This window comes from Pungitius pungitius, chromosome 18 (assembly GCF_949316345.1).
Source record: "Pungitius pungitius chromosome 18, fPunPun2.1, whole genome shotgun sequence".
In the NCBI taxonomy this organism is placed as follows: domain Eukaryota; kingdom Metazoa; phylum Chordata; class Actinopteri; order Perciformes; family Gasterosteidae; genus Pungitius; species Pungitius pungitius.
The window spans coordinates 3,662,318-3,677,771 of NC_084917.1; the positions used below are offsets into that span (position 1 = coordinate 3,662,318).

General features: G+C 47.7%; 1 protein-coding gene across 1 annotated transcript in view; it reads right to left on the reverse strand.

Annotated features, from left to right (window-relative positions):
* col27a1a (collagen, type XXVII, alpha 1a) overlaps positions 1–15,105 on the reverse strand; it is a 54,882-nt gene extending 39,777 nt beyond the window's left edge. The window contains exons 1-4 of the mRNA XM_037485449.2: positions 14,766–15,105; positions 11,102–11,172; positions 6,376–7,889; positions 4,373–4,426 (exon numbers count right to left, since the gene is read on the reverse strand). Of these exons, the coding sequence (XP_037341346.2) occupies positions 4,373–4,426; positions 6,376–7,889; positions 11,102–11,172; positions 14,766–14,818 (1,692 nt within the window). The 5' untranslated portion in view covers positions 14,819–15,105. The remainder of the gene's footprint in view (positions 1–4,372; positions 4,427–6,375; positions 7,890–11,101; positions 11,173–14,765) is intronic.
* Positions 15,106–15,454: the final 349 nt, after the last annotated feature.

The window sequence follows — 15,454 nt, forward strand, 5'->3', positions numbered from 1 at the left end:
AAAAGGGTTAAAAAAAAATCGAAAGAAACGATGGCTCCTTGTGTTTTGTGTGATGCGCTTGGCAGAGGTGGGAACAAGTCACTGTTAGGCAAGTCACAAGCAAGTCTCAAGTCATTGCCCTCGAGTCCCGAGTCAAGTCGAGTCAAAGACGAAGCAAGTCCCAAGTCGAGTCACAAGTCAAAGCCAACAAGTCTCAAGTCGAGTCACAAGTCGTACCATTTTAGTTTCGAGTCATTTCGAGTCATTTTATTATAGTGGGGACGGGGAACCCTGGGTGATGGTGCGCTGCCTCACAGACCTAGACTACGAAGGGAAGGGTAATGGTGGATCGACTGTGACTGTGTTATAGTACTGTAACGCTCACCCCAATGCTGCAGCGTAAATAAGGAGGCGATGACTGGCTTGCAACTCCGCTGCATTTATTTATATAAAACAACTCAACTTCGGTCACTGTTGGCCGTCACCACGCCGAACGAACACTTCCGCATACACGGCCCCCCAAAACTCGGGTTGTCTCGCGTAACTACAGCTGGTAACAGAGCATCACGTGAACACATGCAACATCTGCATAACTGATTAACTAATAACTTTAACTCAGCTCATTACACTACTTTAAAACAGACGTTGACATAATGTTGGCGAGGATTTCCATCGGAGTCTGAATCCGGGTTCAAAAATCCCGATTTTTGTAACCATGAACGAGCTGTCTCGTTGATACGGTCAAATGGACTGCAGTGATTGGATGTCGTGCAGGCAGCGCGCGCTCTCTGCATACAGGTGGCGCCTATTTTTTTGACAGATGCAGATAAACAGCGCGGCGCGGTGGTGTGAAAATGTTTTCCCCCAGTTTTCATGGGAAGTAGCAAGTCTTCTCGAGTCAAAAGGCTCGAGTCCAAGTCAAGTCACGAGTCATCGGTGTTCAAGTCCAAGTCGAGTTGCAAGTCTTTGTACGTTTTGTCGAGTCGAGTCTCAAGTCATCAAATTCATGACTCGAGTCTGACTCGAGTCCAAGTCACATGACTCGAGTCCACACCTCTGCCACATGGCCTGCTGCGAGGTACACAAATGTCTTCTAGAATCTTCACAACTCTTAGTGGATGCAATGTGTACAAGTCAAGGTCAAGAAAACAAAACTAACATTAGATCAAGATCGCGTGAAACCACTGGACGTCCTAGTACAACACACGCACACTTTAAATGTTTCCTCTGAGGAGTGAGGAGCATTTTCAGTGTTCATTAAAGTTACGGAGTATAAAAAGCTTAGGGCTATAAAAATTACAGTAAAACTTTTTATTGACAGAAGCAGGCGGGGAAATGGATTAAGGAAGCCAAACATATGAATTTATTTGTTTCATTAAGTGACAAAGTATATGAAAATGGAAATAGAACGTGGTCCAAAGTATCATTTAGGCATTTACAACAGTAAAGCTCATGATGGCTACAGCGAGTTTGAAATGACTCGTGATGGAAACCTAGAGAGCTAACGTAGTGCCATGCATCTAAAAAGGGTGCATTAAAAATGTTCCTGAAGTAATAATGAATGGGGTCATGCCCTGCGACTGAGAGGAGAGATCCATATAAAAAACTTTTGGAATCAAAAAGTTGACCCGTCGCCAGTGAATACTTCTTAAGTTTTCCACGTTGTGCAGCGAGCTGGAGGGGGGGGGGGATTTCTTGCTCTGGAAGGGAAGCGTGAGGAATGATGGCCGACGTATCTTTCATTTTTTTTTTTTTTCTTCCTTCCTCCGGACAAAGACCCTTTTCAGACGAATACCTGCAGCCATTCTTCAGAGACACCGACATGCGCAGCCAGCGTCCGCCGCGCACTTCCTCTCACACCCTCCCACCACCGGCCTCGTTAGACACCTACGAGGCAGACTCCAAAAGGCCTCCCGCGCGCACTGTTCACCTCGTCACCTAGCGAGGCTGGCTTCTTTTCCTCCCGGCGGTGGTTGCCGCGGTGACGAGCGCCCTCACACTCACATGTGTGGGATCAGAGGTCAGGGTTCACGGGTGGTGCTCGGCGGGCTCAATGGTGCTCTGTGTGTCATCAGGGAGGCTTCCAGTAATCCAATGCTACGGAAGGTCATCACCAAAGAAAAAAAAAAACTGGCAGAGGTCTCTCTTCAGCTAACACCCTGAGTGGAATTTAGTATTTGACATCCAAAGAGATGATGCGTATGATCAAATCACCTGTGAACCACAGTTGGAGTTGCTCTGGAGTTGGTTTTATTTCAGTGATGAATCTCGCCAAGAGGGAAGACATGCGTTTGTGAGTGCGCAAGTACGTGTGTGTGTGTGTGTGTGTGTGTGTGTAAATAGCGCAGTGTTTGCACACACTCATGGCAGCTGCAACTAAACTTTATGAATGCTTTTGTTTACAGGAAAGCTCCGTAATCTGTCTTACTCTTTATGTGGGCAGGTCATAAACACGGCCCCACATGTCTGACGTGGGATTAGTGCTGTAGCCTTGATGCACACTTGTGTGGTGCGCGTCACACAAAGCGAGTGCGAGGTCAGAGTCAGGCGCTGTCGGCGAGCTTGCAAGCGACCTCTGTTTATCGCGGCATCAAAACCAAAGATCCTTTCGCGAGCGCTTCTTCACCGAACGGGCTTGTTTGCATTGTTTGCACATCGCAAACCGACCGCTTGCCACTGACAATGCCACAGGCGCTTCAGCAGCTGCTTTGCCGGGGGGTTGAGGATGTAAATCGGAACGAGGCGAAACATCCTTCTGATGAGTGAGGTCAGCGTGCTGAGGGGCGTTGCTAAGTCAGGACAAGTCCAGGCTCCAACCTCAGGTCACAAAAAAGCCAAATTCTTCTCAAGAACCATCAAGTTTAATATTGCACATATTTTTTTTTGGGGGGGGGGGGGGGAAGCTGCTGCTCGGTCATTTAAAAATAGTTCCACTCACACATCATACTTCATACGGTACTTGAACAAGTTTACGCAGCTCCGTGTTTGGACTTTGAGACGCAATAAACGTTTTGTTATTGTAAATTTGATTCGGATCATTAGAAATGAATGGAAAAGTGGGCCTGATGTTGCTGAATTGCTACTAGAAACAGGATGGGAGGGGCTGCAGGGGCTTAAATAGCTCTAATTAGAGCCAGACAAAGACCTCCTTATATCTGTAGTGGTGAGGGATCACATAGACTTTTCCCAGACTTAGACAGACACAAACAGTAAGTCATGATTAAAATATATATATATATATATATATAACAGGCATTCATGGATATAAAGGCATATCTGATGGTATATCTGTTGCATTTTGATGATTCCACAGTGTGGACTTTCTGACTATCTTGTTTGTATTTCTCCATAAATTCAAGCGCTAGAACAAGAATTGAAAGTAAAAAAAAAGTTTAGCGTGACAAATGCTGATGCTAATGTCCTTTGTTTTGTAGGTATTTGGTGAGAATGTTTGAGCAAGATTTTGAACCGATAGTGTCACTACCAAGTAATTAAAGGAACCATCGTATTTATCACATCTCATCCGGAGGCAGCTTGAGCATAAATTGCGCCAAATTTCTTGGAAATTTCATTTTTTCCATCCGCTGGTGCACCAGAGGAGCTGTCGGGGAAGCGCATTTTCCAGCCAATTGGTCCAATTATTGTTGACATAATTAACAACAAGTCCGTCTGAATCCCCACAGAGAGGAACGGAGGACGTCAACGGGGACCCAGGAATGAGATTGTATCTATGCAACTGCCCTTGGAGAAAGAGGCCTTTCATAAGTGCAGGACGGGATTCCTACGAAGTGTCGGTGCAGCCTGCTGCAACAGCTCAGTGAGGAGAGGAAAATCCACTGGAGCCATGTGTTCTCTGTCTGTTTACAGTGCTTTTATTAGGCATCCTGTGGCACAGCCAGCCTTTTGAAAGGCCGTCTTTATAGGAGCTTTCCTGTTTATGCTTAGAGGTGGGAGGTCAGCACTCGCAGCCCCGTGCTGAATATGGACCATCTCCCTGCATAGGAAAACTTTGTGTGTGAGTATGTGTGTGTGTGTGTGTGTGTGTGTGTGTGAAAGCAGGGCGATGGAAGGGATTAAAAGTGGCAGCGTGGCTCGGCAGGTTATTTTTGAAATGGTCCAGGACTTTGCCCTCTAGGCTAGAACACACAGATAGAGTGCTCTCTGTCCTTGTCCGTCTTTCTTCCTGACTCACCTCTGACACCGTGGCGCTCACTCCTAGTTTATGAATGAGCTTTCGTCAACATGTACGTCAGCAGCAGTAGCAAAAAAAAAAAAGAAAAAAAACCCACACAGACACTAGAGTAGACTTAAATAAAGACACACATTGGCTCTAAATAAATGGAAAAAAAACCCCAACAGATACAAGTGTGGAAGTGAGAATGACGTGGCTTACCCGAGGACCCTTCTTGCCTGGCAGGCCTAGCTTCCCTGGAGGTCCGGACAGTCCCTGAGGAGAAAGAGAAAGAGTGCATCGAGTGACAGCGATCCGATGATGGTATCCGCCTCCGATCGCACTCAATCACAAGGGTCGGGTCGGTGAGACTCCGGGGAAAGGCTTCACAGCGGCTGCAGTCATGAACGACACCTTGTCCCACTGGAGTCTTTCCATCTCAAGAGGATGAAACGCATCGATGAGAGGATGATTGTGTCCGTCAGGAAGCTCTTGGCCCGCGTGGCAGGAAACCCGTAGAAACACTAGAAATAACAGGTCATTTCCTGAGCCACTCAATGCCCCTGTGTGGCTTTATCAGCCTTGTGCTCATTCTTTTTCTTTTAATCAAAAAAAAGAAAAGGAAAAGTGGGGATAAACAGAGGGGCTAAAGACCTGTGGGGCTCATTATTAAACACTTGACATTTATATTTTGGAATTCTTCAATTGTTTTCTTTGCTGTAAACGAAATACCGTATTTTTTACGATGCTGTTAAATGTGACACCGGAGATAACTAAGATATGAGCATCTAGTAAAAAGTTTTTCCCGTTCTCCTCATTTTTCACAAGGCTTCGAACTCAAAAAAAAAAACAAAAAAAAAAATTTAACTTCTGTGTGATCAGCTATACATTGTGCGTTTAGCGTATCCGCCTGTGATCTGCCGGCCACCCCCCCCCCCCCCCCCTTCCGAGACCGGGAGGCTCTTACAGCCGCATCAACACACGCCCCCTGTGCATCTTCGCACATCCGACCCCTCCCTCCTCACGCCGGTTTGAGAACTCTCCATTGTTTAGTTGTTGTTTTTTTGTTGCCTGCTCTCCAGAGAGGGAGGTGGGAGTCTCGAGGCATTCCCACGTCGGTACGCATTTTTCCGATCGCCCACCTTTCAAACACAGTCTCATTTTTCGGTTATGAGGTTTAGACTCGCCGACTGTGCCTGTGAGGAAGTTGGAAGGTGACTCGTGCCACCTGGCAACGGAATCTGAATGCTGTACCCAGAATTGTCCAAAGATCCGGTTGATGAATTGTTTCGGCAACAATTCTAACTACTGGAAAGTACACTTTTTGTAAACTTCACTATAATTTATAAATTAAACTGCTTGAAGGTTCTAATTGTTGCAGCAATTTAGCTCTTGGGTAGCTGGCAGCTTGCAAGTATAATATAACTGAATACAGAAGCCTTGTTATAAGTGCACAAATCTTCTTAGAAATCACAGCCAGTAGAGCTCCAATGAAAATTAATCAGATGAAAACTCAAACTCTCCGTTTCTGCAATAACATAAAACTCAAGAACACATAAATAACATTCAGGTGAACGTTGGAACAGTACCAACTCCTAATGTGCCGCCCTCTTCAATCTGCGCAAGCAAACCACAGACCCCTTACACAGACTGAGCAAGGCACCGGTATCAAACAAGCACTAAGGTGAGTCTGCATGTGTAGATTTTTTGTTTTCTAACAAATTTACTCTTAAGGGGTCAGTCCAGCCTGTCTCTGCGTTCCCGCTCCGTGTGATATAGGAGTAGCCTACTTTAGCACTGAATCGGAAAGCTGAATGATGGTGTTTGCTGACTGCTTTGACCCTTGACCTGGCTTTGAAAGAGGGCCATGAGACCTCCGCTACTCCTCTGTGACAGAGGAATCTGGTGCAGAGACGGCAAGGCGTCAGACCTGACACGTCACACCCAGCCTGGAGGGTTCAGCATGGGGGAAAGAGGGAGGGAGGGGGGGGGGGGGGATTTCTAACATGTGTGGGAAAGAAGATAGAGCTATATTAACCTAGATATATCTGTGATGTCTTTGATTTCTAAAAAGACCGGCACTGACTGGGTCCACCGAGCACGTCTACATGATTAAAGCATGTTGTGTTAGCGAGCCCTTCACCAGGTGCCCATCTGTTGTAAATTTCTTAATTTGCCTTTTTGCTGTACTCAGAAAACCAACCCGACGGACCGCAGGTGCTTACCGGTGGGCCTGCTTCTCCTTTCTGTCCTATGGGTCCAGCCAGCAGGGAGAACTGAGTGGGTGGCACCTCCCAGCTCAGGAAACCATCAGTAGCAGGTGGCGTCGCAGCGTTGTAGGACGATCTGGTTGGTCGAGGGGTGACTGCGGCGGCCCTGGTGGTTTTGGCTTGCTTCGTCGGTTTGACGACCTGCTTGGTGACTGACTTGGAGGTTTTAGAATTTGTAGTTTGGGAGACTGTTGACTTTGAAGGGTTGACTTTGTATACTGTTGGTTTGGAAGGGACAACTTTGACGGAATTTGTTTTGGGTTTGGGCGGAGTGGCTTTGGATGGCGTAACTTTCGGCTTGGGCGATGGTTTCTTGGCTGTGGTGGGTTGGTTTTTTTTGGGGAGGGCACCTTGTTCTAATAAGGCAGAAACAGGCTTTATCTTGGAGGGCTTGGGGGCGGTAGTGGCTGCAATAGTAGGTTTCTTCTTGTTGTCTGTTGCCGCAATAGCCTTTTTGGGGCTGTTGTGAGGAGTGGGCTTCGGGGGGGTGGGTTTGGAGGGTTTATGATTTGAATCTTTAGAATTGGTGGGCGTAGGGTTCGGTGGCTTAGTCGGGGATACTCTTGTCCTGAGTGGCGCTGTGACCGTCTCGGTCCTGGCCTTTGGGGGCGGGGAGGCCAAACCGAGCTGGACCGTGGAGGGTATCGACGTCCCCGGATGGGGTGTGGGGACGATGCCGGGCTTTATTGTTTGGGTTGGGGCCACCCGTCTGACAGCCGAGGCGGCAGCGGCGGCGCTCCTGGCCAGGCCCTGCCCCGGGGTCTTCCTCTGCGCTTCGGAGCCACCGCGTTTATGGGTAGCAGGCGTAGCCGTGGTGTTTGCTTCTCGCGGTATGATAGGCAACAAGGGGGGAAGGTTAGGCCTGTATGTGTCAGCCTCCCTGCACTGTTTCTTTATGTACCTGCAGTAGTTGTGAGCCGCCTGCGCAGAAGGGACCAGGTCAAATTGGCAGATGGCTCCTTCGAAGTGTGCTGACGCCTGCTGCTGGCTTGTCCTGCCCAACAAGAAGGAGCCATGGAGCTCCTGAGCCAGTCCTTCCTCACCGTCCCACCCAAAGTCTGCATGAACACTCTGCTCTCCGCAGGAGGCATAAAGAGTCACTCTCTGTCCGTTAATTCCCACTCCCAGCTGGTGCCACTGACCATCGTGGGGCTCATAGGGCAGGGCCACCGAGGCGTTTGGCCCCGTGTGCAGGACCAGATGTCCCGGTGCGAGCTGCAGGCCCAGAAGGAGCTTCCTGCGGCCCGAGAGCAAGGTGAAGAGGAAAGCGCTGTTGACACGGTGTGAGCGCACACTCAGGACCAGAGCCAGGTCGGACCAGTTGGCCGCTGGGAAGACTGAGCGCAATGGGGTTTCAATGTGGGCCCGCTGGTTGAGGATGACCCCCGATCTGAATGGAATGACCCCTGCAGGCACAGAGCGCGACGGTTTCTCTCCCTTGAGCCCCAGCTTTTGGAGGATGTCCACATCTGCATCAAAAGGGAGAATGACTTTAGAGATCATGATAGGGAGATTTAAGAAGGTCACACATCAGTTCAGTTAAAACATTTTTAAGTGCTTTTAAGTGCATTTTTAATTTGAGTAAATTCTACGATTCATTCCGAGAGTGAAGGCATTATCCTACTGATCAAATCGGTTTTCTTGACCCTTATCATCATATCAAAAAAGAAAACTAGCTAGCTAAAGACACAAAGAACCAGGGGGTTAACCCTAAATTTGTTGTTCACAAATAATCTCATGTAATCACATTACAGTGAAATTATCCCTGGTAAATGCTCGCTTCAGTTTTGTTAACGTATCACAACTCAAAACCACGGCCAGCAACAATTACACAGAGAAACATTTGCATTTATCAGCTTAAGATGACACAACCAATGCCAAAGCAAACTGAAAAACATCTTCAAAATATTGAAATCCCCAAATATGTTATGAGGAACAAGTTAGGATCAGCAAAACATTTGAACTGTTTTTGCCAGTGGCGAAGGTTGGATGAGCCAATTTTCCAGCAACTTTCCATTAACAAAATAAAACCAATCTTTTTGTTTGCTGTTCCAAATGTGAGGCTCGGCCCGCATCACAGCTATGCATAATTTTGGACCGGCCATTGAGCCAACTCAGAGGAGCAGTTCACAAAGCAATGGAGCCCAAACACTGCAGGGCGAAGAGAAGGAGGAAAATGAAAGGTAAGAAGAAATACAAAGAATAATAAACTCCCGGAGTTTTGAGGTTACCGAACTGCTTCTGTGGGCCGTCTGGTGCGACTTCAGAACAAATGACTCTCTTTAAGTCCACATAAAACACACTGACGGTTGGGAAACACGAAGCCACCTTGGACGGCTGCTGTCTTGAGTGATGGATGCTGTAGAGAGACGCCGTGGAGGGCCGACGTCAACGGCATGGCCTCTTTGTTTGAAAGGGGGATGAATGAGCCAGCGGACACCAGCATCATCAGAAAACCTCCCCACTCTGTCTTTCCCATCAATAGAGCGGGTTTGGAAAATTCAAAACATGACCACAGCAACCACGAGGGAGTACATCACCTCCCTGCCTGGAGGCGCAAAACAGTTTCCAGCCTTTGCGCCAGCTTTGACTCTCTATTCAGCGTTTCTTTCTCAGGGGTTCCGGGGCGCTCATTCTCCATATGACCTATGATCTCAAACCCAGGCCCCCCACCCCCCCCCCACACACACACACACACACACACACACATCTTCATTGTCACTGGGCCCTGCCTAATGGGGACATGTGTATAGAAGCCGTGCTTGTGAAAAGACAGAAACGTGGACGAGCAATGTTGATGACATGACGGAGTGGGAAAGCGGGGAAAGGGATGTCCCAACAGTGCCGGTACGCCGTGGAGAGAAAGGACTTCAATGATGTGCTTGTCTTTCTGCCGAACAAGGCCCGCTTCATCAGACGGCTGACGGGGGGGTCGGACTGTACGTGATTGCACGGAAAGTTTTTTTTTTTTTTTTTTTTTAAATGAAAGTGAAGAATTTGATGCTCGGCAGTGGCGATGAAAGGAATTAAACCTGAGGGAGGAAGCGGCTGAGTCCTCTCACGCACCGTGTCAAACAAAAACGTAAACGAATCCGTCCAGTCGGGGCTTATTAAGTGTTCGTGATGCATACCAGGTTTTAACACATTGTAATTTGATATCATGGAATATCGTCCTATACCTATGTATGTACGTGCTTTCCATGCATGCGTAGGGCTGTATTCGTTTCCAATGCCTCCTGGCCTACTGCACATGGGATGCTGTGTGTGCACGTTTCTCTCTGTGTGGTCTCTTCGGCGGTTGAGGACAACTGGACTTGTACATAGACTTGGGCATGTATCAATAATCTGGTTTTTAGATATACAGCTCACTGTATAAACTTAAATACAAACACACACACACACACACACACACAAACACAGCCATACTTGTGTTCAACACATGGCTGGAGAGAAAGTCCAAGGCTCTTCAGTCTGTAACGTCAACCCTTGTGAAGGATGAAGTCACTGATTCATTCCAGCACACTCAGAAGACCTTACTTTGGTTGACTGTCCTATGCTATGAGCTTTTTATCATATCTGTGAGTGGAAAAATGGTCAATAATGTTATTTTCTATGTCATGTACTTTTTCTTCTTCTTTTTTTAAAATTTTTTTTATCCAATCTAAAACGTCCGCACTTATAAAAGAACACATGTAAGCCTTTATAAGGCTTTTACAAGGCTTTTATTTAGGCGCAATGACCTTGAACGGGGGGAAAGAAAAGGTTTCGGCCTCGTCGCAATGAACCGGGACGACATTTGTTTCTGTCGGTCACCAGTTCTCGGTGGCGGCGTGTCGAGCCTATTGAACTCCCTGTCAGTCTCAATCACGATAATTGGAGCAGAGAAGGGGCCAATTCACTGAACTGTATCCATAACTTTGGCGTGAACGGCATAAAGAGGGGCTCACGGGATAACTTATGACACACAGTCGGTTCATTTAAAGATCCAGAAGTCACGTTATCATTCATTCAGTCATGTTTACGCCCCCACCTGGCTGATATTCGTGCTTTTTGCATCTCTGTTTTTTTTCTCCAGAAGGAAGAATGTGGCGGCCTAGCTTCTAAATGCGGCACCAGGCCCGGCGGCCAGTCGCTGCATGTGCCGGGTCTGCTGTTTGGTGCTGAGCAGGTAGAGGGAACGAAAGCTTTTTTTTTCCTTCTTTTTTTGAGCTTTCCAGGAAAAAAAACAGCTGCTCAATGCTGTTTTGAACGCTGAGAGTGAACCAAAACTTTAAAAGCAATGAGATGATTTAAAGCCTCGTAAAACGAGCAAAAGCTGTGAGTCTTGACTATGAGTGACTCCTTCCAGCTTGTGACGTTTTCATTTGATATACTGTTACTGTAGAATATCGAGGTTATCTTGGGCTAACGCGCTGCAGGCTGTAAATTTAAAAAGTGTTTATGGACTCAGTAAAGAACATTTCTCCTGTAGTGGTCAGCTTTGAATTTATGATCTGATCGCTTCTTTGCTCACTCGGGTTTACTCAACACCTGTCGTCATGGCAACCGTCGGCCCCATTTCTCGCAAACAATGCGTTTTCCGTGCTTGGGCGATGGTCAAAACATGTGAAGAATATACATCCCAGGATAGACAAAGTGACTGAATTGACAGAAGTGGAAGAGTCTTAAAGTAACATCTTACCTTCAGGGTGTACTTGTGTGAGTCCCAGGTAACAAGTACAATATAATACGGTACAGAGCAATAGGGCTCTCCTGTGGGAAGAGAAGAAAAGACGGCAGTCACACATCATGGAAATACACAAATTGGTGTCAATTTTTTAAAAATGTGGCAAATGCTTGATAATCAAAGCTGGTAACAGCAACATATTTGTATTGCAAGCTTATATACGGTTATGGATATCTGTAAACCGTTAACAAAGGTGCCTGGTTTCCTCACATTCTAATAACTTATTCATGACTTGGCTTTAAGTTTAAGGAGTAGGTCACTAGGGTGTGGAGAAGGATACTGGTCCAGGTGGTAAAAAAAAGTCCAACACGCCTAAGAATGAATTGCAATCATTGTTTTTACATCACACCAATAGCCAAAAGGCAACAAACCCGTAGCTACCGAGTCCACGTGAATGTCAAATGGAAACAGGGTTCTACAAAAGCACTTACAACACCAAAACACACGGTTTCGGGTTGAGGTTTGAGACCCCACAGTAGACTTCTCTCCGTACACACACACGCACAAAAAAACAAAGCGCGCCTCTCTCCGCGCCCTCACCCCTTCCAGGTGAGGGGGACTGACTGGGAAGTGGACTGAGGCCTCAGCGGGGGGGACTGAGATCTGGTGACAGGCAGGGGAGCCACTGTTAACTGCTGGAGGTCATCCAGCCACACACACACACACACACACACACACACACACACACGAGAAGGAAATGTGTCTAGCAGCTGTAGCGGGGAGGTTTGTGGGCTCCAAACACAGGAAACGTGGGAAAGACAGTAGCTCGAGAAGGAACATATTTACCTGCACCGTGACAGGATAAGATCTCGTTTCTGCCAACAACTTCCGCACTAAACCGCCGGCTGCTCCCCCCCCCCCCCCCCCTCGGGCCTCGATGATTAAAACCAGGGAGTGTGTACGTATCCAAGGGGTTCGTCTGGGACGGTGTCTGTGTCTGCCTGTCTCACGGTTCCCTGTTGCTAATACAGCTTCATCACAATCAGCCCCCCGCACAGCTGGCTGTGGTTACTCGGGACGTCGTGCTTTGTGTGCACGAGTGAGTTTTTCTCTCCTAGACTCCCAGCTGGTTACAGTTCCACTCAGAGCCTTATCAGCCGGGGGAGAGATCCGCTTTCGGAAAATGAGTCATGAATGCCGAGATGATTTTTTTTTTGGAGGGGGGGGGGGGTGTTTACATCTTTGAACACTGGGCCGCGTTCCTTCGGAAGCTGTTTTCTTTGGCTTCTTATTCTTAAAGTTGTCTCCGTGGCCTGTTTTTCGAAGGGCTTTTTTTTTCTAAGTGTTTGTGATGGTTGGGGATACCTCCTCCGTGGGTCATTGGGAGGAGGTTGCACTGCGGTGGATTCGTGCAGAGTGGACATTTAAAATCAGCTGGGCTGGCACACGTGCACCGACTCAGTCCAGGTGTAGTTTTCATGACCGCAACAGTCTGCTCTGAGAGGGATCCCTGAGGGAATTCACCGCTGAGCTGAGTGGACGGAATAAAAGGCCAAGACGAACAATGACTTCTTCTTAACGTGATCGAACGGAAAACGCGGGATCCAGAAGAGCGTCACAGAGCAACGCGCTGAGGGAGGGAATGAGCCACAGAGCGCTGCTTTACGATGCTCACAAAATCTGCCCGAGGGGCAAATATGTTCATTCATCTCCACGTCTGGTGCCACACGCTACAATCTGCAGACCAACACTGCAATTTCCTCAAAGCTAAAATGTTCCCGGCGTCGACTTCAGCGCTTTGCCTACACCTAAACGTTGACCATGTGTAAAACCTTCATATTCGAACCCCTTGGACCCCCCAAAAAACCGCCGCCTCCCCACAGAGTGAAACAGCAGCTTGTCTGTAAGCCAGCGAGCCCTCAAAGGTTGAGGAGAACACACACTGAGAGGCCACGGTGGTTTCCGTTTCTTTTAACCAGTTTGAACTCCTCAATGATTCCCCCCGAAAGGATTCCCCTAAGGTCACCCTGCCTCCTGAACACACACACACACACACACAAAGAAATACTCTCTCTCTCACACACACACACACACACACACACACACACAGTGACGGGCACAAACAGACGCTGAGAAGATGTGCGTTATCTGTCATATTATAATGGCATGCATAAAAACATTTTATGTTGTATAGTATAATTCAGTTTAAGACAAGAGGGACTGACCCAAAAAGTATCCGGGTGGCTATTTATCACATTTAAAATACGAATCTCTAAGTAAATCTTAAAGTATGACAACACACTGCCAAAAAAATAATTGCATGCAAAAAGCCAGGAGGGTGAGACGTAAAGGGCGACACCACGTGGACACGCGTGATGTTCCATGCACACTAACACACGCACACACACACACACACACACACACACACAGGTAATATCGCAAGCCATGCACGCCCTACATCACAGGAGCTGTTGAGACACTCTTGGACGGGTGTTGCATCGGTGAGGATATGAACCGTGTACCATTTCAACCAATGACTTGTTTCTGTGAAACACAGAACCAGATGTGACACATAAAGCTGATACCCTTTGGCCGCTTTCTTGAGAAACTTGGGAACTGTGAGTCAGATCTCCGGATTTTCCTGCTCTTTCGCGCGGCTGAATGCATCCTCCACAATTTCCCACCTCATCCAGATGTTCACAGCAAAATGAAATCAAATATCCATCTAAGACAAGAACGACGCGCGTGCGTGTTTCCATGAATGAATGTATTTGTGAATGACGGGATGGATTTTTTTTTTTTTTTTTTACCGAGATTTGTGCAAAAGCTGGCTGCTGCATGCACTTCCCTAACACAGTCCAGCCGAGTGAAGACCCAACGTTCCCGCGAGGATCTCAACAGAACGTCCGCTGAAATATATGCTGTAAAAACATCTGCGCCGTACGTCACTGAGACTTGAAAGTTCTACTGAGCTTCCCTGCAAAACGCATGTCAGTTGCAGATGTTGCTCTGAATGAATTGATCGGTGGATGTTCGTGTGGAAAACTGTTGCAAAAGCTTGTGTCCCTGATTCAGCATTAAGGGGGATTTCCCCTGCGCAAATGTGGCTGATGCAGACTGCACGCGTAAAAAAGGGAAAACGTGGGAAGCATCCCGCGAACGCACCAGTGGATGCTCATAAACTCACATGCATTTCTTTTGTTTTGCTTGGTCAGATGAGTATTTTTGCTAAACATTAATGTTTCTGCATGCTCCCGCTGTGGTTATATTTTTTTTAAAAAGAACTCTTGAATGAAACACATTTCTTTGAAGCAATATATCTCTTGCACACAATTATAAATATAGAACTTGTTTTAGACCTTTTTTTAGACTTAGTGATGAAGATTTTAATGGGGAACAATGTGGGAAATAAAACTTGAAAAAATGGGCATATTTTTGAAAGGATAAAGCAGAGGTTGAAATGCCAGGTGTGGTCCCAGCAGACCCCATACAGAGCCTCGGGAGTCCCCAGTTGGACGCCTTCCCTGCACGACGAGCTGGAGCACATCCCAGGTAACGCACATAGAGGGGGGGCTGGAGCCCCTTTTAATCGTAACTCAGTCCCCGCCAGTGATCCGCCTCACCTCGGCTCTCTCCAACAGCGCACGGACACGGTGAAATAAGTATACAAGGTACTCACTTTGTGTCTAGATGAGAGGTTCTGCAATCTCTCCTTCGGGTGCCTAAATTCATTTGTATTCATTTGTCCTGGCAGTCAAAAACCTGACCGTTAATCACAGCGTGACTCCTTCGCAAGGGGGGCAGAAGACACCGGTCGCCGTTTTACACATTTGACAAGCTCGGGATGAAGTTCCAGGGGAAAAAACTCATGTTGGTTTTCCTGTCAAGCCCGACATAAATTCCTTCTGGCAGGCCGGTTTTGACAGAGAGTTTTCCTGCGCAATTGTCTGCCGATATTCCCCTGTGTTTCATTCATTTATGCCGATCCAGATCGAGGGACGCGCGGCCGGCGAGGAAGCTGGGTTCTTTTTGGAGGGGGCTTACCAAGTCAGGAGCGTTGGACTCAGCCCCTTTGCTTTTTAAATAGGCTTTCTGTGGGTAAAGCGACGGCGAGTGCGCCGCGCCACCAGGTGTCAGGTTACAAACCCAGCGGTTGCGTCGCGCAACTGCACGCCCCCGCCCATCTCCAAGGGGGGGGGGGGGGGGGGGGGCGACCAAATGGATCCCACACCCAGAGCCCAATGCAGCGGTACGAATGCACCGTGGGGGGGGGGGGGGGGGGGGGGACACGCCTCACTCACGGAACGCCTACAGGCTCTTCTCCAAGGATCCAGCGTATTATCTCTCATAATAGAGAATAGGGGCTTG